Source organism: Taurulus bubalis (assembly GCF_910589615.1).
Source record: "Taurulus bubalis genome assembly, chromosome: 9".
Lineage (NCBI taxonomy): Eukaryota > Metazoa > Chordata > Actinopteri > Perciformes > Cottidae > Taurulus > Taurulus bubalis.
The window spans coordinates 19,697,667-19,723,726 of record NC_136597.1 but is presented as its reverse complement, the minus strand read 5'-3'; the positions used below and the strand labels follow the sequence as shown (position 1 = coordinate 19,723,726).

General features: G+C 41.7%; 2 protein-coding genes across 2 annotated transcripts; both read left to right on the top strand.

Moving 5' to 3' along the window:
• Positions 1 to 7,352: 7,352 nt before the first annotated feature.
• tasor2 (transcription activation suppressor family member 2) lies at positions 7,353 to 14,842 on the top strand. Its single transcript, XM_079223550.1, has 6 exons — positions 7,353 to 9,422; positions 11,380 to 11,502; positions 12,080 to 12,233; positions 12,343 to 12,448; positions 12,732 to 12,913; positions 13,447 to 14,842. The coding sequence occupies exons 1-6, from the start codon at positions 7,440 to 7,442 to the stop codon at positions 13,542 to 13,544; spliced, it is 2,646 nt and encodes an 881-aa protein (XP_079079676.1). The 5' UTR covers positions 7,353 to 7,439; the 3' UTR covers positions 13,545 to 14,842.
• Positions 14,843 to 16,748: 1,906 nt separating this feature from the next.
• taf3 (TAF3 RNA polymerase II, TATA box binding protein (TBP)-associated facto) lies at positions 16,749 to 23,142 on the top strand (the record flags this gene model as incomplete). The annotated part of the gene is made up of 7 exons (XM_079223548.1): positions 16,749 to 16,914; positions 17,377 to 17,619; positions 18,026 to 19,845; positions 19,927 to 20,009; positions 20,542 to 20,827; positions 21,090 to 21,196; positions 22,241 to 23,142. 7 exons carry the CDS (start codon positions 16,749 to 16,751, stop codon positions 22,353 to 22,355), a joined length of 2,820 nt encoding a protein of 939 aa, XP_079079674.1. The 3' UTR covers positions 22,356 to 23,142.
• Between the last annotated feature and the right edge of the window lie 2,918 nt (positions 23,143 to 26,060).

Below are 26,060 nucleotides of genomic sequence, written 5' to 3'. Positions count from 1 at the left end.
CTACTCATCCCCGGAGTGGACTAACAAGGCATGGCAGAGCTTCAGGTCATACCTGAGCAAACCAGACTCTTTTCAACTGCCAGTGTCCAAGGCTTCAGAAATCCTGGCAGCTGGACAAGAGCAGAGAATGGAAGACCTTGATGATGATATCTACATCTGTCTGTCATCTCCCGAGGAGCCACCAGCCGAAACTGTTAGCATGGAGTCAGAAGACCAGTTGACAGGCCAGAGATCTCCTGTAAACAGTGAAACACCTGTGGACAGTTGTATAACAAATGCAGAATCACCGGTTGACTTCACAACTGTGCCTCAAAATGTTGTACCAGATGATGATGTGCAAGCTGGAGATGCAACCAAAGACACTGGCAAATCGGATAGGAGTGTGCTAAATAAAACTGAAGACATGGGGGGGGAAATTCTCCTGACTCCTTCTACATCAGATGACCTCCCTGCAGAGCTGATTGTCAGCATTACTTCGGCAGAGCAAACTATCACGAATGAGGGTTTAAGTATGATCAGTACTGTGTCTGCCACAAAGCAAAATGACTTTCAGCTTTCTTGTTTTTCAACAGCCAAATTACCAACAGAAGAAGTGAACTGTCTGAATGATGAGAGTGTTGCAAGCAAAAAGGTTTTGGATTGCCCTGAGGTCACAAATCTCTCAAAAATCAAACGGAGAAAACGACGCAGGGGACCTTTCAAAAGTCCGAAAAAGGTATCTAAAGCTTGCATTGTAACTCCCAGTTTACAAATACCAGTGAAGGATGACAACTTGAAGATTCGGAGGAAATACCGGACTAAAGTACATGTTGATCGGAGGAATGTACAAATGCGAACGTGCAAATTTAGACCACTATCAATCAATGAAAATGTGAGCTCTACCTTGGTTGGATTGGCAGTACCCGAGGAGCAAGAAACAGCGCCTGGACCGCAGAGCTTGGAAAGCACCATTTTGATGGACTTTGAAGCTTGTCCTCAGAGAAGGAAAACAGAGCGATGGGACTTAAAGCCGGTCATCAGTGAATGTGGAAGAATTTTGGTTCCTCATGGCTCTGTAGATTTTGCTGCTCAGATTAAGTCTTTAAAGGATAAATTTCAATCTACAAAAGAGGAACAGTGTCCTGAAAAAATGTTGGTTGATACCTTTGTGAATACCTCAGACGAAATAATGAAAGAGTCCAATCCTACTCAGGAGACAGCAGTGGGCGAAACCGAGGCCACAACATTCGAGGATGGAGGGAACCATCTTCAACATGTTGTCAGCGATGTTAATCCTGAACACAGTATTGCAGGACCCTCAGATGATGGCAAGGGTTCATTGACTTTGAATTCAGACAGTAGTGAGCATTTGTCAGGGACTCATGGCACAGCAACTCCTCCCTCAGAAGCAGTTAAAGAAAAACCCACTGATGCACTCTCCTTGGGAAAGATCGCAAAAAAGGGTGCATTTCTGTTGAGTAAATTAAAATCAGTTCTTCTACGAGGAAAGAGAAAAACTGATCTCCTCGTCTCAGAGGAAACAACTGTAGATGCTGCCCACGACACTGAGCCCTGTCTCAAGAAGGGCAAAGTTGACTCACAAGCTGGGAACCTGAAGAGTAATTATGCAATTACAAGTGTCCAGGATACCAATGTGTGTGTCAAGGAAGTTTCAAAGATGCTCTCAGTTGACCCCATTTTTGCATATGCATTAGGTCTGACCCCTAAAGAGACAGTAGATAAGATACAGAAAACTGAGGGTCAAGATACTCCGCAAGAGCAAACCATTTTGGAGAAACAACCTCAAATCATACACAGGCCTTCACCAATCTTTCCGCGAAGGGGAAGGATTAAAACGCTCAAAAAGCATCAAGGCATCTCTACGGAATATGTCAAACAGAAATGTAAGTCATATCTATAAATTTCTGCATGATTCTTTTGTATGATTTGTAACATCTCCTCAGTGTTGCGCATGACATCCAAACTAACTAACTCTTTTCTTGGATCTGTCACCTCTGCATCTGTCCTTTGCATGCCATTGCTGCGCTTTGCCAAGTCTTTGCTAGTTCTTCATTTTATTTTGCTTTCCTCTTGCTTGTGCTACATCTTGCCTATCCTATGCATCTGCACCCAAATGTGGCGTTGTTGGCTTTGTAAACCAATCCATTTGTTTGAAACGATGACAAGTTGGTGTCAGGTTCCTGATAGTAATACATTGGTATATTTTTAAATGCTTTCAATGTGCTACTTTTATTTTCATTCTCTTTTCTCTCCTCTGTTTTGTCTTCACAGGGTGGTTGCATTTTCAAACCCCAACTTGTTTTGCCAGTGAAAAACTCAAATTCAAAGAGTGTACTAGGGATAATTCTGTCAGGAAGACTGTTAAGGGACAAATTAACAGTGCTTGCTCATCTACAGATGCTTTGAGCTTACTTGCTGACTTGGCACTCAGTGCCAGTAATGACCAGGTTCCACCACAACCAGACCCAGCACTTGAGAGAAAAACTGAGACAAGTTTGAAGAAGTGTGACCGTTCGAAAGATCTTACCAATGCTGAGCAAGAGTCAGTTCTTCATTCTCTGCTTAGACAGCCTGCTGCTAGACCCGTGCAGCCTCTTGAGTCTACTTCACCAAATCATCTTGTGGAAGGCAAAGAATGGGTTGGTTTGGTATCTAAAGAACATGCTTACTCATTGCTCCCGTCTTCCTCTCTACTGTTGGGTTTGCCAGGTACACCTTTCCAGGTATCCCCTTTAAGTGGTTCTACTAGACTGCTGCGCCATCACCAGACAATGTATGGCAATGGAAATAAAACACTACTTCCCTCTGTCGGCCAGGAAGACGGTAGTGAACAAAACCACAGAACTCCAGAATACCTGAAAAAACACATGGTGCGCAGAAGAAAGTTCAGACACTCCCGCACCTTTGTTAACAAGGATGGATCTATCCAAGTCACAAAGCAATGGAAAGAAAACTATGACTTTGATCTGGACAGCAAGTTTTCAAATGACTCGAAGGATAGAACTATCGTCCGAGCTTTACATGGGTATGTACATTTGTATTACGTATTTATACAAGGAATCTCAACATCAGGGCTCTCAAGTTTTTAAGACAGGTAAGAGTGATCTCTCTCTCTCTGTGTGGCGGGAGGGCGTGACTTAAGACCGAAATGCGTGACAGTCACGCTCAATGCGTGACACTTGAGAGCCCTGCAACATATTGGTAAAAAATGTATCTTTAGACATCGTATAATTTTAGTGCTATTCTTGTTTGTATTTAGTTCACAAAGGTGGGCAATAAGTTGTTGACCTTTTTAGTTCAGATGTGATGATCATCACTTATTCAACTGAAAGAGCTAATTTTTGTGCATTTCACATCTTTGATAGCCCATGGGACTTCTCCATGCAAGACACCAGTGAAGAGGTGCGGCTCATCGTCCACATGTGGATAGGTCTGTTCTACAGCCGGTCAACATCCAGGTTCTTTCATGTTGACTCATACCCACATTCAGAAGAGAGTGATTCTTTGTCCAGTAAAATGGTACCAGCTCCAGCTCAGTCTAAGCTCAATGACAATTCATTTGCTCCTTGCCCGAGTATGACAGACACTTCGATTTCTAAAGTTTTGGACTTTAGCAAAGAAGAAGACTCTATGTTGGACCAAGGATCAGGGATTTTGGATTTGTCACTAAGAAACACCAATGCAGAGATTATCAGTCCAGATCCACAAACCAACAATAAAGAGACTTCTGCGTCCATTGACCGGAAAGAAGCAAGTGAAACATTAAACCCACTCAAGCCATCTGTGGGACCACAGGAGGCAATCGCAATACAGGTTGGGTTCCATTCTTAATGTTACATTAAAGACAAACAATTATGCATTTCATGTTTTTTTGTCATTTTCCACTGGTATTTAGAATATAGAACAATTAAATGATAGGATTAGTTTGCTTGCCATGCAGTAATAAACATACAATCATTGACATAATTAAGGGACTACCAATATAGACCTATTGAAGGTATTAGGTTTTTCTGGCAGAGTATTATGGCATCTGAAGGGCAGTCACATACTCACTCTGCAAATCCCCTCAGACCTTTTGGCCATAGCGCCTAACAGTTGTCTCTGCAATGGAGACTTTGACAATCTACCAGGTTCTACTGTACCACCATCTGATATAAACACTCTGAAAAGCTATTATCATATAAGAACAAACAAAATGGGGGGCTATCCTTTTATTCTCAGGGGAATACTCCAACACAGCATACAACCAGGATTTGTGAGTATCCTAATTACCACATGTCCTGTTTTGGCCTTCTCATAAGGGTGTTCAAATCACTCTTTTTCTGGCCTATAGACATGGATCAATTGGCAATGGGAGACCTTACTAAGAACTATTGTCCCTGACAACACAGCTCCCATGCAAACCCCTCATCATCAATGCATACTCCTGGAAGAGCAGAAATATACAGTATTATCTGCAGTTGATGTAAGGGTGAGCTTCAGAGGGGGCCAATCACATCTTTTATCCTTTTTAACCTTACCCAATGGGTAGTCTAATGGACGTCCATCCCATCTTCTGAAGTCCCCAATGGTTTGCAATGTACAAACCATATACTAGAAAGAGTATTAATGTTTGCGTACTAATTTCCAAGAGCCCTGTGCAGTGCCTAACATGCACCATGCTGCTGATGTACTGTATGATTGCGACAGGGATTAACCAACTGAAAAGGGAATGCCTTTAATTCAATTCAGTTTATTTTATATAGCCCAACATCACAAATACAAGTTTGCCTCGGAGGGCTTTACAATCTGTACACATGACATCCCTATCCCGGGACCTCACATCGGATCAGGAAAAACTCCCCCAATAAAGATAGTAAAAACCTTTTCACAGGGAAAAAAAGGGGAAGAAACCTGAGGGAGAGCAACAGAGGAGGATCCCTCTCCCCGGATGGACAGAAGCAATAGATGTCATGTGGCCAGAATGAATAACGTAACGGAGTTACAGCACATTCAATGAATGTGACAGAAATTATTCATATGAGTAGTATGCATGGTCCATGATCCAGATAGCCACGATCCATTAAGCAGAAGGAGGTAGAGAGGAGGGGCATCCCAGGGGCAGTGGGAGGAGAAAGCAGGGCCATGGCAGCTGGCAGGACCGGCTTCAGGCCAGTTGCATCAGCAGGGCCATGGTTGCATCAGCAGGGCCAGGGGGGAGGACTGGGGTCGTCCCCCTAGTTCCAGGCAGCCACGAATCCATGGAAAAAGAAAGTAGAGTTAGTAATATGCATTGAAGAGACAATCATTTATCCAGAAGGAGAGAAAGGAGAGGAGGAGCGAAAGAGGAAGAGAAGGAGAGGAGGAGCTCAGTGTATCCTAAGATGTCCCCCAGCAGTCTAGGCCTATAGCAGCATATCTAGGGGCTGGACCAGGGCAAACCTGAGCCAGCCCTAACTATAAGCCTGAAACAGCCCTAACTATAAGCGCTATCAAAGAAGAAAGTCTTAAGTCTACTCTTAAATGAGGTGACCGTGCCTGCCCCCCGGACTGAAAGTGGAAGCTGATTCCACAGAAGAGGAGCCCGATAACTGAAACTTGATACATCCTATTTATTATATTAGGGCTCTGTGTGATTGGTGAGCATAAAATGGATGAGTGGACAGAAAAGCAGGGGAATTTAATGCCAAAATGGGTACTTTGTTTATGACTGATGCACCCACATGTCAGGCAGCAACTACCTTCTTGAAGGAATTCTTCACCCTAAAATCCCATTTCTATATACAAATTATAAGTTTAAGGGTGAAATATACCCTTTTAATATCTAAATTATGTTAAAGCATGTGTGGTTGCCTTTCTGATTGTGATTTACAGTATTCATTGTTAGAAACCTTGAAAAATCACTGGGAGAAACAACAGTCACGGTTTTCATGTGAACAACAGCTATTTGTACTTGATGTAATTATTATTCTGTTTTATTTCTATTCTTCCAGCATTCCAAAATGATGGTACACTCCACAGAGATCATTAATGAGGTGAATGATGTCAGAAGTGCCTTTGAAAATAAGAGGACTTGTACCCCGTCAGAAAAAGCTGAGAGTCTGGAGCCCAACGATGTACCATCTTGTAAAGGTGATGGAACAATGATTTCTGTACAAGAAGAAATGGAAAGGGTATCCGTTCAGCCGGAAAATAATCAAACGACTTCAGGAATTAGCCACGTGTTACATGGATACTACAATCAGAAGACGGATATGAAAGATGGAAGAGAAAATTCAGAAGTGACAGTGATGAGTTTAGTCCAAAACCATGGAAGGGATTCATTCAAATCTGTAACCGACAAAGAGGTAGACACCAACAGAGAAGCAGGTGATGTGCTTCATACAGTTGAGCATGATGAAACTGAATCCAAAGATGAGGAAAACTGGGAAGTGAAAGAAAAGCCTTACCAAGAAGACAATGTAGAACCTTCTCCAGAAGTGATTAATGCAAATGAGGATCCAACAAACGAAGAATTGGGTATAGTGTGCAATGGAATTGTTTTGGAAAATGAGAAGCAGTTGCCTACAGAGGAGCCGAAAGCAGTTTCACCAGACAAGGCTGAAAATGTGAATGAAGATGTGGATTGTTGTACATTGCAGGGAGGTAAAGTGATGGAAGATAAAGATCACATTGAAAAAGAAGTTGGACTTAATGAGAAAGTTGCATTTTCACCTGTGGAAACTGACAAGGATTTGAGTGATCAACCAGTACCTATGATGTGTGATGGCCCAGACTCGGTAAAGACGGATTGCATCATAGAAAGTAATCCAGAACCACCATTGGATGAGCAACCACCTCAAGCTGACAACAAAGAAGATGCCTGCCAGGATTTGCAGTTGAAAAAGCTTTGTGCAAATGGCAGTGTGCTGACAGATGAACATGCCATTCCAGAAAAGTGTACTCATGCTCCATCCGAAATGAATCCTTTTTCTGATGAACCTGCAGTTGAGAAAAGTTCAGAAAATTATACCTGTTTGGCAGACACTGTACATTATCAGAAGCTAGCATTATCAATGTCTGATGACAACAAGTGCAAAGATGGACCTAGCCCCCAGACAAATGACAAAGTAATGGTAAATTTCAATTGGAGTAGTGATGATCATGAAGATCTGGATACCAAATCAATTAAAGGAGAGCAAGAAGCTGATAACACAACTGAAGTATTTCATCATGAGGCTCATTCCCCTCAGTGTGAAGCTGAAAGGGAACCGACTAAAGAAACAGATCTCAAACCGATCAACAAAACAAATGAGTCATTGGAAAAGATCCATAGTACGGTTGTAATTCCATTCATTGGAATAGACATCTCTGGGGAGGATACAGTACGACCATATGATTCATACTCGCAAGGCAAGGTTGAAGAAGTTGTTCAATGCCAGGAAGAAATACCATTCATCAGTGAAACTACCTCCCCTGAAATGGTCCTACCTACAGGAGTATGCAGTGAATCTAAAATGGACACTCAGAAGGCAGAATGGTCTGTTGGCAAAATATCACTGTCACTTATTGATGTAAGTAAAACAAACCATCCGGGAAGTGAGTCTGACGACCGATGCTCCACCCCTACTATGGATGAGAAACCACATGAGTACTTAACTTGCTCTGCTTCTGCTCTTACTCCGAAACGTTTTAGCAGAGGCTCAACATCCATGAAGGATGAGATACATCACAGGTCTACCGTTAACTCTGATGCCAACCCTCACCGTGATCTTCATCCTGATATTGAACTAAGAACTCTAAGAGTTCTACAAAGTATAGACAAGTTCCTCTCCAAGTCAAGCCACAGTGACTCATCCAGCCAGATAGAAACAGCTGATATGAAACACACTCTTGATCAAACCGCTAAGCCCAGAAGCAAGAACGTCACAACTTGCTTTGCCCCAAGCCATATCTCATTTAACTCTAAGGACAAGAGAACGAGCAAGACGGCACCAGCTGTGGTGTCGGCCTCTACCTCACAAGAACTGAACACGGAATCAGCAGGTCACTTTCTTATATCACCGTTCAAAAGTAAATTAGAGGAAGTACTTGGTGTTAAGTTGCAGCTACAGAAAACTGACTTACCAGCTCATCAACACTATTTTGAAAGAACAGATAAAGTACAGGAAACCTCCAGATTTGGTCCCTCTACTGAGAGTTTGCAAGCTATTAACTCACATGTTGACCAAGATAAAACAACATCCAATTTAAATCATGACCCACGTTCATACAGTCAGCGACCTGTCATGGCAGTGAAACCATCTCAGAGTGATGAAAGTCAAGGGATCTCTAAAGACATACGAATTGAAAATGCTGTAATATCACATTTCTCCAAAGATAAGCAGACTAAAACCCCTAAAGTCACATACACCATACCCACTACCATGCTCTTGGTGAAAAACACAGAAAGTCTCAAGAGAACTTCTGAAGGAGTACATGTCAAGCAAGAGGCCAGTGAGCTTTCTATAAAAAGCAGTTGTTTATCAAATGTTAGTGACAGTAAGTCACAAGACATTTTTAAACTTAACAACATCCCCTCATCTCTACCTGTGCAGTCTTTTGAATCTGCAAAAAGTTCCTCTAAGTTCAATGATGGAAACCAAGGTTCAGTTGAGAAGGTTGGGCAAACAATTAAACAGAGCATTCAGATGATTCAGAAAGACTGCTCTGATGCATCAACTTCACATGCAGATAACGACAATGGTGCCATATTAGATGATAGTCTTTTCCTAGGACCTCAAAGCTCACTCATTTGTACGGTCTATAACACCGACCGGAAGAGATCTTATTCTTTTCTGGAGCACGTTTCTCAGAGGTGCATTCAAGATGACCTCACTGAGGCGTCGATGGAGCAGGAGTGCCTTATCTTCTCGGAAAAAATGAAACATCTTCTGAAAAAGAGTAAGAGAAGACCCCTCAGTCAAGACACAAATGACAAACTGAATTTGTCTCTCGCCAGTCCTGTGACTGTGCACTTTTGCGGTTTAGAGGAGCAGGAGGATACAGTGGATCACTTGACGACACATTTGAGCGCACCGACACTTGTTGGACAGAAGATCAAGGTGGACATGCCTGAGAGGAAAGACCTGACTGAGAAAGAAAAGACTCCGGGAGCAGGGAACCCAATGGAACATGCTGGAGTTTCTGGTGTGACTTCTGAGTGTGCCAGACTGTACAAGGCAATGATGACTGATGTTTGTGCTGTGAAAAAGGTCCCATCTGGACCTCAGCACTTCAGAATGGATAGAGGTTACCCAAAGACTGAACCAGGCAACCATTTTGACTTCTGTGATCAAATGAAGAGGGAGCTGGATAAAAGTTTTCGCAGTAATCTGAATTCAGTTGTGAAGAAGTCCTGTAAAACAAAATACAGATTCTACATATTAGTGACGTCAGATGACGCCTTCTTTGAGGAAACAAAGGTAAGACGAAATAAATTAAAAGTTATATCTATTTTATAATGTAATTGTTTTTCACAAATACACTACATGTATTATAATTATTTTTCCCTATTAGCTTATTTTCTCATTGCACAGCTCCTGTCTTGTATATTCCTCAGCTTCTAGCCAACGCACTGGTGCAGCTTGGCACCAGCGCATCACTTCTGTTTCTCTCTACGTTAGAGAAGCCGGTTAAATTACATGGTGACAGCAAGCTAGATGGGCTCTCACACTCCGGTACACTAGGTGGCGGTATGCACCTCGTCAAGTTGGTTGCGATCCGCCATTAAACTGCAGAAGAAGAAGCAGCAGCAACGGCTGCAGACTTTTCCTGTGGACATTATAACACTTGGACCGGCTTTCCCCGCAGCCCCGCGGCGCATCTCACCCTGCTTGGCCAGCCGAGGCGCGATGGAAAGCAGGTCTGCGCTAGGTCGCTGTTAGCTCCCGAGCTTACTAGCGCTCGCTGTTAGCTCGCGGGGAAGGGAGGGGCGTGAACAGCTGATCCACTGAAGGCCCAAGTAGAAAATACACGGCCCGCCACTGGTATTATCAGTATGTTCCCACAGTTCCTCAAAATATGGCTAAATATTCTGCTTGTAAATTAGTCCTTGCTCATTATCCTAGAAATATACTTTCTTCTGTTTTAGCTTACTTTGTGGCCAAGCCAATGCTACACTTAGAAAAGTACTGTAACATTTGGTGAAGATAAATACATATTAACTAGTTTGAGAGGGTTTTAGACCAGCCAGGCTGCAAAATGTAGTGTCTCTGCCACATTTACGCTTGTTGGATTTTGGATAGTGTTTGGATTAGTCCCGATCTACTGTACTGTGATGGACTACTCTAGTCTTCCTTTTGAATAAATAAAGAACTACCGACAATACAAGTGAAAGTATCACCGGAACACAATCATATGAGCACCAGGAGATCTTTCCATTGTCATTGTGATACTTTTTTACAAATCTGTCACAACTGCTTTGACTCCAAACGGATCACAGCCTCTGAACTTCATTAAGGAGCATCTACAAAATGGGTACTGCTCCTTTATAAGCCTACAGGGGTGTTCCATAACAGAAAGATATTGGAGTTTGGTATAAGCCAACCTATTCCCATGAGTGTTTTAAAGGGGTTATTATCCAAAACAAAATTGGCCAAAAATTATATCTGACTATTCTTTTTTTTAAAAAGCACACAGGTTTGATTAGTTTGAACATTTTATTTTTGAGCATTTTGTCGATGGCACTGTGCCCTAACTGGTCGCGAGGGATATAACACTGAGAGCTGTTTTGAGATGAACTTTTGTCAGATTCTGCAATAGCAATGGACTAGTCCTAGTTCATTGTTGTTAAAATAAAGCAATATCTATATACATTTTCACTACAAACCCTAAATACAGTGGCAGCTGGCTGGAGGAAGGGAGTTCCCTCAGGAAGTTTCCTAATTCCTGTTGGCTATATTGTATTTCCAGTCATTTCCAGAGTAGTATTACTGGAAACAACTCACCCATCTTTTAAGTGGTTACATTTCTAGTCTGATATCGAGCGCACAACTGATAGCTACGTGGTTTGTTTACGAAAGGTTGCTGTTAGGACACGATGTCACTCTCTGCGGCCGAGTTCTCTGCCATCATTTAAGGTTGTTGATGAATAATTCCTCATTCAGCTTGACCTAATGTTACATGTCATTTTCAATTAATGAAAGGGATGTTGTGTGACTCATTTGGTGCATTCAGTGCGTTAGGTAGACACAATCACAACATTTATTTTCATATTCGACTGTTTTTATCGCTACATTTATTTGACCCGTTATTGTCGTTTACATATTTGCAATCCAAAAATATCAAGACAATAAGCAAGACAGGATTTCTTTTTTATGTTAAAGCTTATGGAAAATGGCTGTTAAAATTTGGGAAATTTCTTTCTTGATTTTCAAAAAGGCACAGTTGGAGGCAGAGGGCCACACTGCTGTACACTCATCCCAGTTCTTCCTTGGTGAGGATAGTTCGTTATCTCTACTCATCATCCTCAGGAATGAAGACATTGCAGAGCACATTTGTGAGGTAATGGATCAGCTGGTGAAAAAAATCATGACGGGAACAAAAATATGGCTCCTTTGCCTAGTGCTCCTAATGGCAATTGGAAGATTCCTTTGCGCCCAAAGAAAAACAACCAATCAGAGCCGAGGAGTCTCATGGCTCATTTAGCAGCCATGAATTCCAGTTAAACCAAGCAGCACTGATCAAGCTTGAATCAATGTTTGGTTACTACATTGCCCATATCTTCATATCATATATATTGTGTACTGTTAAGCTGTAGAATGAGAACGTTTATGAAAACGGGCAAGCCAAACCCAAGCACTGCCCACAACAAAATAGGCTATACAGTCAAATAACCTGCCTAGTTTGACAGTTTGGTCGTAATTCACGAGCCGTGATTGACAGCTGTGTTGAGACTCCTCGGCTCTAGTTGTTTTTTCTTCTGGCGTGGTGGACATCATTTTGAGCACTAGTGGGAGATTTTTTTTTTTTTTTACCACAGATAATCTGTCATGTATCAGGATATAGTGGTACTTTGAGCATATATGATAAAAGTATTTTTTTATAAAAGTTACCAATTGAGCTTTCTGCTATCTTTCAGGTTCCACATTTGCTCAAGCTGAAGACGTCCCCAGGTGTGCAGTTTGCTGGAATTGACGAACCAGATGATGTTATGAATCTCACCCACCAGGAGCTCTTCACAAGGGGTGGCTTCATAATGTTCGATAGGGCGGCACTGGAGTCCCTCAGCCTTTGTATGTGCACTTTGTACTGACAACCAACGTTTAGTTTTTTTTTAATAAATATTTTGTCATTTAGGCGGCCAGGTAAACTAATGATATACATTTTGTATTCATTTTAAAGGCAACATGAAAAAAATGTCCAAAATCTTGCAAGAGCTAAGCGAAACGGGGAAGTGGAAATGGATGATGCACTACAGAGACAGCCGCCGACTGAAAGAAAATGCGAGGTAGGCATTAACTTTGGAAAAGTGACGACAAAAAACTTGTCTCTTACTTCCCTGTTGCGCTTACAAAGGTTCCAGGTGTTCCAGGTCTTTTTGTTTTACTGACTGGCCTCTTGGCAGCAACAACAGTGTTTTTTCATAATAATCTCTTCTATGTTTGAATTCATATCTCTTTCACAGATTGTCCTTATATTTTCACAGTTGCCATATGGTGATTCTGCACTTTATAAAATAATTTCTGTTCAAATGTTGCCTGTCTGAACATTGTGTCTCTCCTCACATCCAGGTTAAGTGCAGAGGCGAAGGAGAAGAAGCACTTCCTCAACTTTTGCCAAGAAACTGGACTATTGGAGGTCTTGCCTTATCATGAGTGTGACCTCATGTCAAGAGATCTACCCGACTATCTCACATGTTTGGTCCGTTTGCAGGTCCAAAATATATCGGCTCGTTACCCTGTTTTTATAACCGGTGAGACACTAAGGCACAGATACACTTTACACTCACTGAGTCTCATGATATTGTGGGTTCATTTTGAAGGAGTTGTTTTACAAGATTAAAAAAACATCTCTGATACATAACAAAGAGCGATGGCTTTCAGTACTTCAGTGCCTCAAAACGACCATGTTAATTGGACATTAGTCTCCAGTCAGTCATTCTTTAAATCAATCAAAAATCCTAAGCCAAATAGATGGCGCAGTAAGAGAGATGAATACCGCATGAGATACTTTGCCAATGGTATTCATCCAGTGAGTCAGAGTAATTGGACATTTAAAAGATCCCCAAATTTTACCGGTTGACTCATTTTGTCTGTATTAACCTGTAAAGGTTTAAGTGAATGTACAGTTGTATGTTTCTTTTACTGCCATCAACCTGCCACAGCAGATGAAAATTAGCCTTTACATGATGGACTCATGTGCTTGTCAATTAATGTGCATTGACCCCTCTTAATTAAAATGAACGTAATAAACATAAGGATTTACATGTTTTTCTTATTCTTACAGATACAACCACAGACAGCGCATTTGGGAAGAATGGAATTTTAACGATGACTTTCCAATCTTTCCTGACGTATTCACCAAGCGAAACATTTACAGCCTGACCTGCTCAAAGTCAGATGCAACGCAACAATTAAAAACTCACTGTATGTAAGGAGAAACCTTCAACCTGCCATTTTATGGTGATTTCAAACATACATTGTATGTAGCAATAATTTTTGATCCATGATTTGACTTGTTTTGTTTCATGTGTCCACTAAGTTATCATTCAGTTCATGTATAGTGACACAAATGCCAATATACAGGCAGGTGTACAGTATATACTTTAAGCTTTTTGTAATATATTTTGTATTGTAAATTGTGTTTTTTTTTTTTTTTTTTACAGTTAATATTTTGTGTTCTTTACAATCTTGACTTCAGACATTTGCAGCACAATCATTATTAGTGTTGTTTGTAGGTACAGTTAGATAGAAAAGCTAAATCAGGCTGTTTTCAAATGGTGTATATTTTAAATATTTAAGTATACTGTTAAATGTTTCAAGTTGCTGACAGTGACCCTTATCTACAGAGTGTCGAGGATCACAGCGATTTAACATTATTACTAAGAAATGAATATGTTTATATTTCATGACTCTCTACAGAGCAATTTGACTGAGAATAAAGACGTTTCTATAATTGTTTTGCTTTAAAAAAATCCCCCACGCCTGACTACGCACAGACCACCCTAACTGGAAAAAAACATGACAGCGTTAACAATGGAAGGATGAATGGCCTGCTTCTCAACAGAGCACATCAACTGTCTTTAAAATGTGTGTAGGTAAATTAAAACACTTAATGGAAAATTAAAAGTAAGAACTTTAACCAGAAGAGGGCCTCACTGAGAATACAAATCTCTTCGACAGAGGTGTTCTGGGCAAGGCAGCAGCAGCACGTCACAGAGGTTGCGAAACCTTAAAGATCATAATGCTACAATGAATTACAGAAAATGTGATTCGCAGATATGATTAGAAGGATGTCAAACTGATAAAACTATAAAGGTGCAATCAGTTGAGTGCAGATCTCCGCAGGGTGTCTGCAACAACCGTTGCTGTGATGTTTGATAGAATGACCCTCAGCTGTCTAATCCCCATGTCTAGACTGCAAGTGTATCAGACGGGTTTTTCATTTGCACGTCCTGCACAACAGATGCGCTGTCATTGTAATCTATGCAGTGGTCTCCACTGGCTCTGTGCAGGCTCACACCAGCCAAGAACAATAAAGGGAGCAAACTGTTTTCCCCTACTCTGGTTGTGCTCAAAAAGGCATTTTAACATACTATTCTTACCAAGTATTGCGTAAGATTGAGTATGTTCTGTGTTTACACTGCATAGTAAGTGGGTTTTGCGTACATGAGAAAGGCCAGGATGAATACTCTCATACACGCCTGCTCCACAATGCATTGCATCAGGGTACCTTTAGACCAGTCGTCAGTCACAATGAAGGTTAAGCATTTAAATTCCCAATCTGTGGTCAGTTTATCCAAATAATACTTGAAATTTGCTGCAAATGCTTTTGGAGATGTGAGAGGCACCGGCGGGGTTCCTTCGGTATGAACAGTGCACAGCTATGTGAAGAGTAACTGGTTTCAAACATGCAATAAAAGGTGTTTTGAGAGTGTGAGTAACTGCAACCACGAGAGGTCCTTACCATGCCATAAATGAGCACCCAAAATACTGTGCAGTTTGGTATACCAGTATGCAAAATTTACTGTGGACAGACACAGAGATGCACAGGCACTCACACACAGATTCTTATTTGATCAGTCATATGGACTGATCTCATAATCATAAGAATGATATATAATAACCATAAAAACAACAATACACACCATAACAGGCCACATTAAAACAAAAATGCAGTGGATAAAAATTGGTCAAAATTACCTAAAATGGATCAAACTGGTCAGTATTTTATCTGAGCATTGCAGCCAAGTAAAGAAGTTTTTAAATAAAGTTTAAAAAGACTGACCGAACAATCTGCCCAAAAACATTAAGATGTGGTTTGTTATTTAAAACAAATGAGAACAAAATCTAATTTTTGTCTCCCGTTCTTGGGTTCAGGTCATATTTACTCTCGCCAATTAAAGTTTTAGGTTGAGGAGGAAAATGGTGAGTAGAAGCAGATCTGTGGATTTGTTTGGAAAAAGGAACACGAGTTGTGTCTCGTCCAGTTGTGACTTGCAAATAAAGGAGTATGCTTAAACAAATAATACGTAGGAAAAGTAGAGACCTGGAATTAATAGAAATAGAGGATCAGCTGGTGTGCAATATTTTTTTTAGGAATGTTTTACAGAAAAAATACCAGTCGAAGTAAAAAAAAACCTGAAGAAATATTTTACATAATGCATTCTTACTTCTGCTTCTACTCAACTTCTACAAGGAACCCTGTAGGTGAGACATCGCCTGCAGTTCGTTGCAGTAGGATTTACCACTGAAGCTGAAACTGGTTGGATTTGAATACAGAAGCAAAGTTAAGTCGTCTGCAATCATTACAAATAAGGAGAAGCTCAATCATTTACCAAATTCCTTCCTACTTGATGTTCGAACACAACCGGAAATGAAACCGGACCCACTCCACTCTCTTGCCAGTTTTATTCAAAGATTGAATTCAAACTAAAAGGTATGTTTTAATGTCGTTACTCTTAACGCCCTGGTCGACACTCAGTACGAGTTTCACTAAATAGTTTCAATGTACTGCCGCCGCATCGGTAAAGTGAGTCGGTCTGAATCGATACTCGTTGACGGCACTTTACTCCCAACTGTCGTGGAGTGACGAAGCGGATGTGAAACGGAAGCCAGAACTCGTCATCGGTGCGTTCCGTGCTTTAAAAAAAACGTGGTTTCAAACTATTCCCGAGCAAATTTCAGGTAACTCCAATCACTCCTCGACACGACTACAATGCCCACCTCACAAGCCTGACGGACTAAGCACCGCCGTCTGCGTTAAACATTAACCGCACATTTTGAACTCACGGCACCACCGGCTGCGCATCTTTAGCGGTTGGTGAACCGCTCGAACACGGCCGAGCTGTGTAGGCATACGCTGATTCGTGCGCATGTGCAATCTGGATTTCGGGGATGGGTCTATCGATGGAATCAAGATGGCGACTCTGGCGAAAGCGCCAATATATTTACTGAAGTAGATGTCCAAAATTGACCGCGGTAGCGGCTTTTCTCAAGCCCCCGAGGGGTTTCCGTGAAACATGAAGGCCGGGATCATGTTTTGGGAGAGGAACTGACCGGGATATATACCGTAACAAAGTCAGCGAGATGTGCGAGAGCTATGCCCGCTCGCTGCTGCGTGTTTCGGTGGCGCAGATCTGCCAGGCTCTGGGCTGGGATGCGATTCAGCTCACTGCGTGCGATCAGCTGTCCGATGTGCTGCATCGATATATCCAGCAGTTGGCCAGGGTCTGCCATCGCTACTCTGAGCTCTGTAAGTGCCTCGTTTATTAGTCCGATTACTTTTTTAACCCGTAAACTTGAAGTAGTCGATCACGTTGTTGTGGACTGTGTCTGAAGCTGGCGCCCCCTAGCAAAAGGTTGATGTGTCAAAAAAAAGTACAGTAGCTACATGGCTAGTTAGCGTCCATAGATTGTTGTTATTGTGGCTGCGATGCCTCCCAGCTGTGGTCACAACACTGTGTTAATCCATGTTACATGCCATTATACCTAGATAACTAAGAACTGTTACTTGTGAAATGATTCACTTCATAAATCTTGGACCTGTTGAACGTTACTTCTTGTTTCAAGTGGAATCAGGCAGTGTACTTACTTGTGTGTGCAGCACAATCACCAGTAGACTTTTGCAACCCTAACAGTGCAATTTAGTAATCAAGAGACTTGTAGAGTTTGAGCGCCAAGGTTTAAAGGGTCTTGTTGTGACTCTGAATTTCAGATGGAAGAACGGATCCAGTACTGGATGATGTCAGCCAGGCCTTCAGAGTCTTGGGGGTGAGCCTGAGTGAACTGGAGGACTATGTCCACAACCTGGAGCCCGTGGCCTTCGCCCAACAAACTCCACTTTTCCCTGTCAGCAAAAACAACGTCCTGCAGTTTCCCCAGCCTGGAGCCCGAGATGCAGAGGAAAGGAAGGATTACATTCCAGATCACATGCCCCCGCTGGTCTCCTTACTAGAAGGTTGGTGCATATAATTACTATATGGACATCTCTGAGTGTATAAGTGTGTATTTTCCATCAGTGAAAAGTTAAGTTTTTGGGAGACAACAAGTTTTCAACTAATCCACAACTTATAGAACGGAATATAAAGAATACACTCACGTGCCAGTATTGGGAACATTTGATTCATAATGGTTATAGTCGTTGTTTGTTGATTTAGTTTTTTCCCAATATTTCATCGACTCCATTTCTATCAATAGGGATGGATTAAAAATTAAAAACACATCGCAGACTGCAGTTTTAGCTGGGTTTACCTCACCAGAATAATCTGTATAAGTTAAAAGAGGTGTTGCGATTGTAAGAATGCTTGGAGGTTTATTAAAAACATTGCTCAAATCCTGTTTTTTGTTGTCTTTTTCCTCACTAGAAGAGGAAGAGGAGGAGGAGGTCCTTGCTGACATGGGCACTTCAGCCGAAGCTATGCAGGTGGCACTGGAGGAGGATGAGGAGGAAATGGATGAGGATGAGACGGTCAACGATGAGAACCACCCACTGAAGAGGCACCTGGACAGTCCTGATTCAGCTATGGGCATGATGCCGACCTCTAAGAGACCACGCATGTACCCTGGCCTCAGCCCAGAATGGGGGGTTGAGCCCAGGGAGCCCCTCACCTCTCTCAACACTCAACGTGTTCCCCCAGGCATGCTTCCTTCTCATGATAGCCTTGATCCCCTGTCACCTGAAACACCTTCTGGAGCCCTGCCTTCCTTCAGACCTCAGCCGGTGGTACCAAAACACTCGGATCAAAAGGGCCTTACCACTCCAGGAAGAAAGTCGAAGGTCTCATCCCCTGGCAGACAACGGACTAAGTCCCCGAAAGGGGTCATACCTGTTCCAGTGGGTGGTAGTCCCATCCATTCTCCAAAACCGTCTAAAGAAAAGAAGAAATCTCCGGGGAGGACGAAGAGTCCTAAAAGCCCAAAGAGCCCAAAGATGGTTTCAGCAAAAGTATCCCAACCCCAGAGCAAGACAGATAGTATGCTGAAGCTACCACTGTGCACGCTGAATGAGAGGATGGGCAAAGAGAACATCCATATGCGTCAAAATATAGAAGACAGAGAGTTAGCTGAGGGCCCCTTCAAGAAACTAGAGCCTGATAACGCAGCCATCGACGACTCCATCGATGCTGTGATTGCCAGAGCATGTGCCGAGCGGGAGCCTGATCCTTTCGCTTTCTCCTCGGGGTCTGATTCTGATAGCAATGGGTTCTCCAGCCCCAGAAGGCTGACCATCATGGAGCCGTCTACACCTAAGCTCTCGATTGGGATCTCTGTAAAAGACACGTCGACACCACTTCACCTGCAGGCACATGCAGGCCTAGGAAATTGGACTATGGATGATTCAATCAATGAGGTGATCCGAAAGGTCAACCAGGGGGGTCCGTCCGCACCCCCGCCAAACCTTGGAGACTATGTCTCGTCAGGATCAGCCTCACCACCGACTCCTGAACCTTTACTCAAGGTGTTTGAAGAGAAGAACAAGATTGTGCCACCCATAGACATCAAGAAAAAGCTGAAGAAGGAACTCAAAACTAAATTTAAGAAGAAGGAGAAAGACAAGCCCAAAGACCGGGAAAAGGATAAGGGCAAGCTGAAAGAGAAGAACAAGGATAAGAACAGGGATAAAAATAAGGACTTTTCCAAGGATGGCAAAATACCCTGGAAGGAGTTTGGCGTGAAGGACGACGAGCACTTCCTGATGCGAGACTTTACTCTGCCCGAGGGCTCCATCAAGATAAAAACCAGAGATGGAGATGGCCCAAAGAAGGAGAAGGAGAAACACAAAGACAAAAAGAAAGATAAAGAAAAAAGTAAAAAGGACAAAGACAAGAGGGACAAGGGTAAAGACAGGAGCAAGGACGACAGACAGAAACAGTCTGCGTTGGCCCCCTTCGTGCTGAGTGAAATGCCACCACTGTTCAGCCCCTCCGCCTGCCTGCGCCTCCCCTCCATGCTCCCTTCTTTGGCCCCGATCCTCCAGGATAAGGACGTAAAGAGCAAGGACAAGGACAAGAAGAAAGACAAGAAGGAGAAGAAGAAAAAGAAAGACAAGGAGAAGGATAAAGAGCGCGAAAAGGCCAAAGAAAAGGAGAGGGAGAAAGAGGAGAAGAGGAAAGAAAAGGAGAGGGAAAAGGAAAAACGAGAAAAGGAGAAAGAGAAAGAAAAGGAGAGAATTCGATTGGAGAAGGTAACTTTTTTTGCTTGTCATGTCATTATGTATCTGTTTTAGGGTGTTACTGATATTTACCCGTCCTTCCTGTTTCCTTAGGTGAAAGTAGACACTCCAGCAGCTCTACCATCTCCAGTCATCCCCAGACTGACGCTCAGGGTGGGAGCAGGCCAGGACAAAATGTAAGCACTGACTGAATCTAGTGATGTTTCCCAATCACATCTTATATGAGGTTTTCTTTCTTTCTTTATTCAAAACAAAACTTAAAGATGTTTGTTTCTGCAGTATTATCGTGACACATATTGCTCGTGCTGGGTATTAACCTTCTATAGAATTATATATTTTTGTATTAGCATGAGTATTATTATAGCAGTGTTAAAAGCTCTACATAAAACGTCATTGATGTGCATACTTTGAGAAAAAAAAATCCGGTATGGAATTGCTAATAATATAGAAAGAAAAAAAATCTATACGGTGTGTTTAATCAGATAAGTCCCACTGAGGTAGAGTGCATGTGATGTTTATGTAAAAAAAATAGTTGAAACAAGTATATATTAAAACACAAAAATGTAAAATTATTACTACATATTTCCTTCACTTAGTGGTTACAATTATTCTGACATTTGTTTATATTCTTTACATTTATATAGCTTATATAGAGATAGAAAAGTCTCCTATTTGTGTTTACTAGTATGTGTCTCTGTCCATCCCCAGTGTTATCAGCAAGGTGGTTCCAAATTCAGAGCCCAAGACGCCAACGCCCAAGACGCCAGCACCCAAGACCCCCGCTGCCAAGTCTGGACCCGGGAATCGCCCTCGGACTCCCCCACCACTCCCAGTGCTCTGCCCAGTCGTGCCCATTCTGCCACCAGCTCCCTCTCTGCTCCCACCGGCTCCTGCTCCGTCATCGTTGCTCCCCTCGGCCCCTCTGCTCTCTCCCACCGTATCATTCAAAACACCGGTCCGCAGCGTCGTAACCGAGACCGTCAGCACCTACGTGGTGAGTGGTCTTCTTTTATTCATTCATAATTAGTGTGTATGATAACACTATTTATAAAGAGCATTTAAAGTAGAGTGTGCTTTATCTTTTAAGGGGGTTTCTTGAGTCTAGGTGAATTGTAAATGAACTTAGGTTAAAACAAACTAAATGTTTTCAATGTTATCTTTTTCCCCTATTTTCACTAATCCATTTCTTATGTAATGGCTATTTCGTCATTGAGCATTGTGTTGCTAACGTTTTCTGTTATATTAATTTAACTTAGATCCGAGATGAATGGGGAAACCAGATCTGGATTTGTCCTGGATGCAACAAACCGGATGACGGCAGTCCCATGATAGGCTGTGATGACTGTGACGATTGGTATCATTGGTGAGACTTCTTTCCTTGTATTTCCCTTTTCTTCTCTGGCCTCATGACTCCCTTTGTACCATGGTGTGTGTTTTATAGAAGATTATAGTTTGGCATGGTCTACAAGTTGATTCATTATCGGACAGTTATAAAAAAGAAAAAAAACTGTATTTTCAGTAGAGGGGTGGGAAAACATTTTTATAATTTGTCAATTATGGCTCATTGGTCAGTGAAACTGTTGGTAAGATAAAAGTAAAAGCAGAGTGGGAGTTTCTTTTTCAACTTCACCTCCTTCCAAGGTGCATGGAGAATGAAAAAAATAAACAAATGTTAAGATGTCATAAATATATGATTCTCATAAAAAAAACTCAAATATATGTACGAATATAAAGATAAAAAAAGAAAAGATAACGGCATGCTATGTATAATTTAGTTCAAACATTAGAGCCGACAGCAGCTGTAAATGCAGTTGTTTAATGTTATGCTCAGTCAAGAGTACGTTCAGTCTGTTGTCTTACCCATTAGCTCTCTGCAGTCATGGAGGTCCATCCATCAGTAGTAAAAGAGTCCGAGTCGGGCAGCTTGTCTTTGACTGAATGCACCTGTAAAGGAACATTACAGCAAACACCCACACTCGAGTCATGGCGTTACAACAGTTTAGCTTTGGTTGTTTTAAGTTTGCAGAGACATAATGCCTTCACGCCACACAGCTTTGTCCTGTGTCATCGTATCCTACTGGAAAACCATAATGCTTCCAAATGATAGATCTAAAGTTGCTAAAGCTAAAGCTGTCCGGGTTGAACTCTCACACTTAAAAATGTAATTGTCAAAATGTGAGGCAATTTGACAGGCTCCTTAGACATTGATTGACAGTTGGTGCTTCAGTTTTTTCCCCATTTAAAAGCAAGTATTAAGCTTATTTGACAGTAATCATTGAGTTAACGTGGCATATCTTGAACTGACGAAAGTGTCGTACTGAAATTTGGGATAAATCCATGTGCTGAATTGTAAAAAATAGCCACATCTTTTCACTCACCTGAACCCTCTTCTTTCTCCTCTGCTCAGGCCTTGTGTCGGGATGCTTACAGCCCCCCCTGAGGACCAGCAGTGGTTCTGTGTTAAATGTTCCAGTAGGAAGAAGGACAAAAAACACAAGAAAAGGAAACACAAAGTGCATTGAGACTATGCAAAAAGCACATATTTTGGACTTTTTTGGACTTGAAGCCATCACTGAACACTCGTGGCACTGCTGTAAAATAACAATAAAAAAGAAAGTTTAAAATAGTGGCTGATACTAACATCTGATGATTTTTTAAGGATGTCGGCCATTGCATTGTGAGTTGATAAGAAAAAAGGCTTTAACCAGCACATATCCAGCCTTAGTTCTCGTGTGGGCTCTGTGGTTTTTCCCTTTTCACCTGTAAATTGTTTGCTTGTTGTTTTGGATATTCAGTCGTAGGAGATCATGACGATTATGTTTGTATCAGGAGGCCATGACAATTTGTCTAAGATGAGAGCTCAACAACACAGAGAACCAGAGAACAACTAACATTCATTGTCATTATTTCTGTTTCCTTTGTGTTGCCACAAAAGGAATGACCACCAAGTCAAACCTTTCTCCAGTTTTCTGCAGTATCATTGAAATGTCATGTATATAATGAGGATGGCATCAGGTGTGTATAAATGTGTCAATACCAACTTCCAAGCCAAGTGCATTTCGTTCTTAGGATTCTGACTTGTTAAATCCAGATCTCAGATATTGGTTTTTAACTCTAATGATTTCCTGTAATTTCTGTACATTTTTTTAAATTTAAAGTTTGTATTTTTATTTTTTCTTCATATGGATATGTCCTGGAGTTAATACTGTAGCTGTGCTTGTAATGTAATTCATTTCGCTGATATTTCAATATTAAAGATGAACTGTCTGTGTACTCACAGGCTTTAAGACGTAAATGTCATTACCATAAAAAATTGTACCTTAACAGTTATTTACATTTTTCTTTGTTGCAGTAGCTGATTGTTTGCATTTGCTTGAATAGAACAGATTGGAAATATTTTTAACAAACTGTGTTTCAGATGTTGAATTTTGTTCCTGCTCATTCTAGACTTGATGACATAGCTATTTGTCTCAGCAGTGTGCAGTTGGTTACAGTTCAAATCCAGGATCCTCCCTTGCAGCAGCCTGTGCAATGCATTAGCCTAGATTTGGGTCTATTCTGCAGAGTTGCCATCCTGCACTTCAACTCGTGACAAATGTGGGAGAGTGCTCGGCATTCGCGTTGCACAGGTTGGTGTTTCTAAAAGATCGATTGTGGATTGTGAGGAGCTGTCTCTCATCTTTAGAAGTGTGTCTGACAATATGTCTCCTGTGCCATTTGCAGCAGAGCTGTTTTTGCTTTTCCCTCATTGACCACACGGTGTCATTCTTCACGCACAGACACTGAGGCATGCTGCTCATGACACGTGCAGACACCGCAGCAGGCTCGCCGAAAAACAGCTCACAAACCACATCATGAATGTAAGAAATGTGACAGGTTCTCTGAGTTGATTCATGTGAAGTCATTATCTTGCAAGTAAAACCAGCTCCAGAAGTGCCATCAGTCATGAGAGGACCTACAGATGACCAGGACTGGAAATAGGATTTACAGCCACTCAGAAGCTATTAGGACATAGAAATCTATAGAAGAGAATGTGAGATAGTAAAGTGGGTCTCCCCAGCCTTCGGTGGACTATCATATTTTATGAGGCAGGTTTTGTATGTCTGATCTAACGTTTTCCATTTAAGTCTGATGCTCCAGTGAACAGGTTGGCAACTGTTAAGTCTATATCCAAAGACTTTATGACCAGTCAAGCTTGACTTCACATACTGTACTCTGAAAGGTCTAGATGTTTATCAGATTCTCTGTACTTCTATTTATTTCTGGGAACAATCAGCAGATACGTGCTGGCTGGGCCTCAGAAGTCTACTTGGTTGACAGCAGATCAAAAAAAAAAAATTGTGCAAAACTATTTATAAACAGTAGCAGTAAATGATTTGACAGAGGGATGTGATGTGCATAATTAATTAAACCTTGTGCAGATATGAATATGTGATAATAAGCTAATTTTTGTCTTGATTACTGTTACAAAAATCAGGTTTGATTCAGGACTACATCAGGATACCTTTCAGTCTTTCAACTTTGGTGCAAAACATTCCAGTTTTGACCTCATTTAACTGAAGGAAATTGTGGCACACCCAATCACTGAATTCAATGCCCGTATTTAGTGTGTGCAGTCACAGACAGCAGTCATGGTTTCAATATAAATGAGATTAAACCCCTAGCTCTCGGATACCTTGATTATATGTGGATGCATCATATTATCTATAGTTAAAGAGCCCACCGGACTCATTCACTTTTTAAACTTGTGAACTTTTACTGTCTGTCTTTGTGTGCTGCTGCCAAAGATAGCCCTGATGGAAATCTACTCAGTGTCTTCCGATAACACTAAATCAAAGAGGAAGTGGAAAAAATGATGTGTGACTGCAGTAAAAGGGGAAGTAAAAATGACTTCTGCCCAAAACAAGCTGACATTTCAACGTGGTGTAACTTTTCAATCATATGAGATGCAAGCCCACATGCAAAGTCATTTAACGCAGAATTAGAGGGGGAAATACAGCATTGATAAATAAATGAGCAATGAAGAACTACAGTGATAAATGATTTTTCAAATAGATTTAACCAGTAGGTTATTGTTGAGAGTCAGAAGAGGCTTTGTGTGAACTAAAATGGCAAGAAGATCAGTGTTAGCAGTATCCTCTAATGCTAAAATGCTAACTCCACTCATGGTTGCAGGCCTCTCTCCCTCTTCAGTCACACATGCTGGTGTCAGGTCTCCTAGAGTCGAAGCTTGTTGCTAGCATCTGTCAGATCATAAATTTTACTGCCCAGTGCTGGTAAAGATAGAGCCCCGCCTCGTCTGACATAAAAAAGGATTATGTCTTTATCTCTTATTAGCTAAAAACATGTTTTCACCTTGTCCAGATGCATCTACACACGGCTTCATAAACAGGATATTATTCTGATGTGATACAGAATATAAATGTAACTTCTCCTGCGTTAAAACTCACGTGCACAGTACTGTGCATGGATGGGTACACGCCACAGAACACAATGTGCACCGAGCCGTAACAGTTTCAGTTCTAATCCACAAAAACACAGACGGTATTTGTTTGTGCAATCAGTCCCAGGAGATCCCACGAGTGATAAAAAGGGAAAGCTGATGGTTGCTTTCACTCATCACGAGACCACCTGCAAGTGCTGTTAACATGTGCTGCTATTCGACTTATTGCAAGATGAGCTTTAGTGAGTTTTTGTTCTTCTTCATGCACTAACACCACCTTTCTCTTCACTGTGGATGTGAGCAGGATGTGGTTGTTTTCTCAGAGCGATGCATATTTGCTGCGCGTTCACAAGTCACAAACACATTTCATGCGGCATTCATGTGCCATTTTGTGTCGTATTATTTTACTTCTCCAACCCCTTCTGGATTAGGTTTCAACCTCAAAGCTTTTCATATTGAGCATTTTCTGGTGCTCTTTACATGTTGGTAGATCAGAGCTTTCTGAGATTCTGTGCTCAACATGACGCCCGTGGCACTGACAGTCACACTAAGCAGCAAAACATCATAAAGAGCTGGATTTCAGCGTTTAAAATATTCATGTCAGCAGAAAAAGGGCAGGGCTGGAATGAAGAGGTTTGTGTGCCGTGATCAGAGGAAATAGAGCCCCTTCATGCTGGTATTCTCTGCCGTGATACAAGCACACTGACATGACCCTGTTTCGGATGACTTTCCGACTTAATGTCACGCTACCCTCACAGGACACAACACCTATGGGAGAGTGAGA

Bases quoted from the DNA above. Each gene is read 5' to 3' on its own strand.
- tasor2 (XM_079223550.1), top strand. From the start codon at position 7,440: ATGGTCCTACCTACAGGAGTATGCAGTGAATCTAAAATGGACACTCAG. The intron at 11,503-12,079 runs GTAATGGATCAG...GCTATCTTTCAG, and splicing joins TTGCAGAGCACATTTGTGAG to GTTCCACATTTGCTCAAGCT. The intron at 12,449-12,731 runs GTAGGCATTAAC...CCTCACATCCAG, and splicing joins CGACTGAAAGAAAATGCGAG to GTTAAGTGCAGAGGCGAAGG.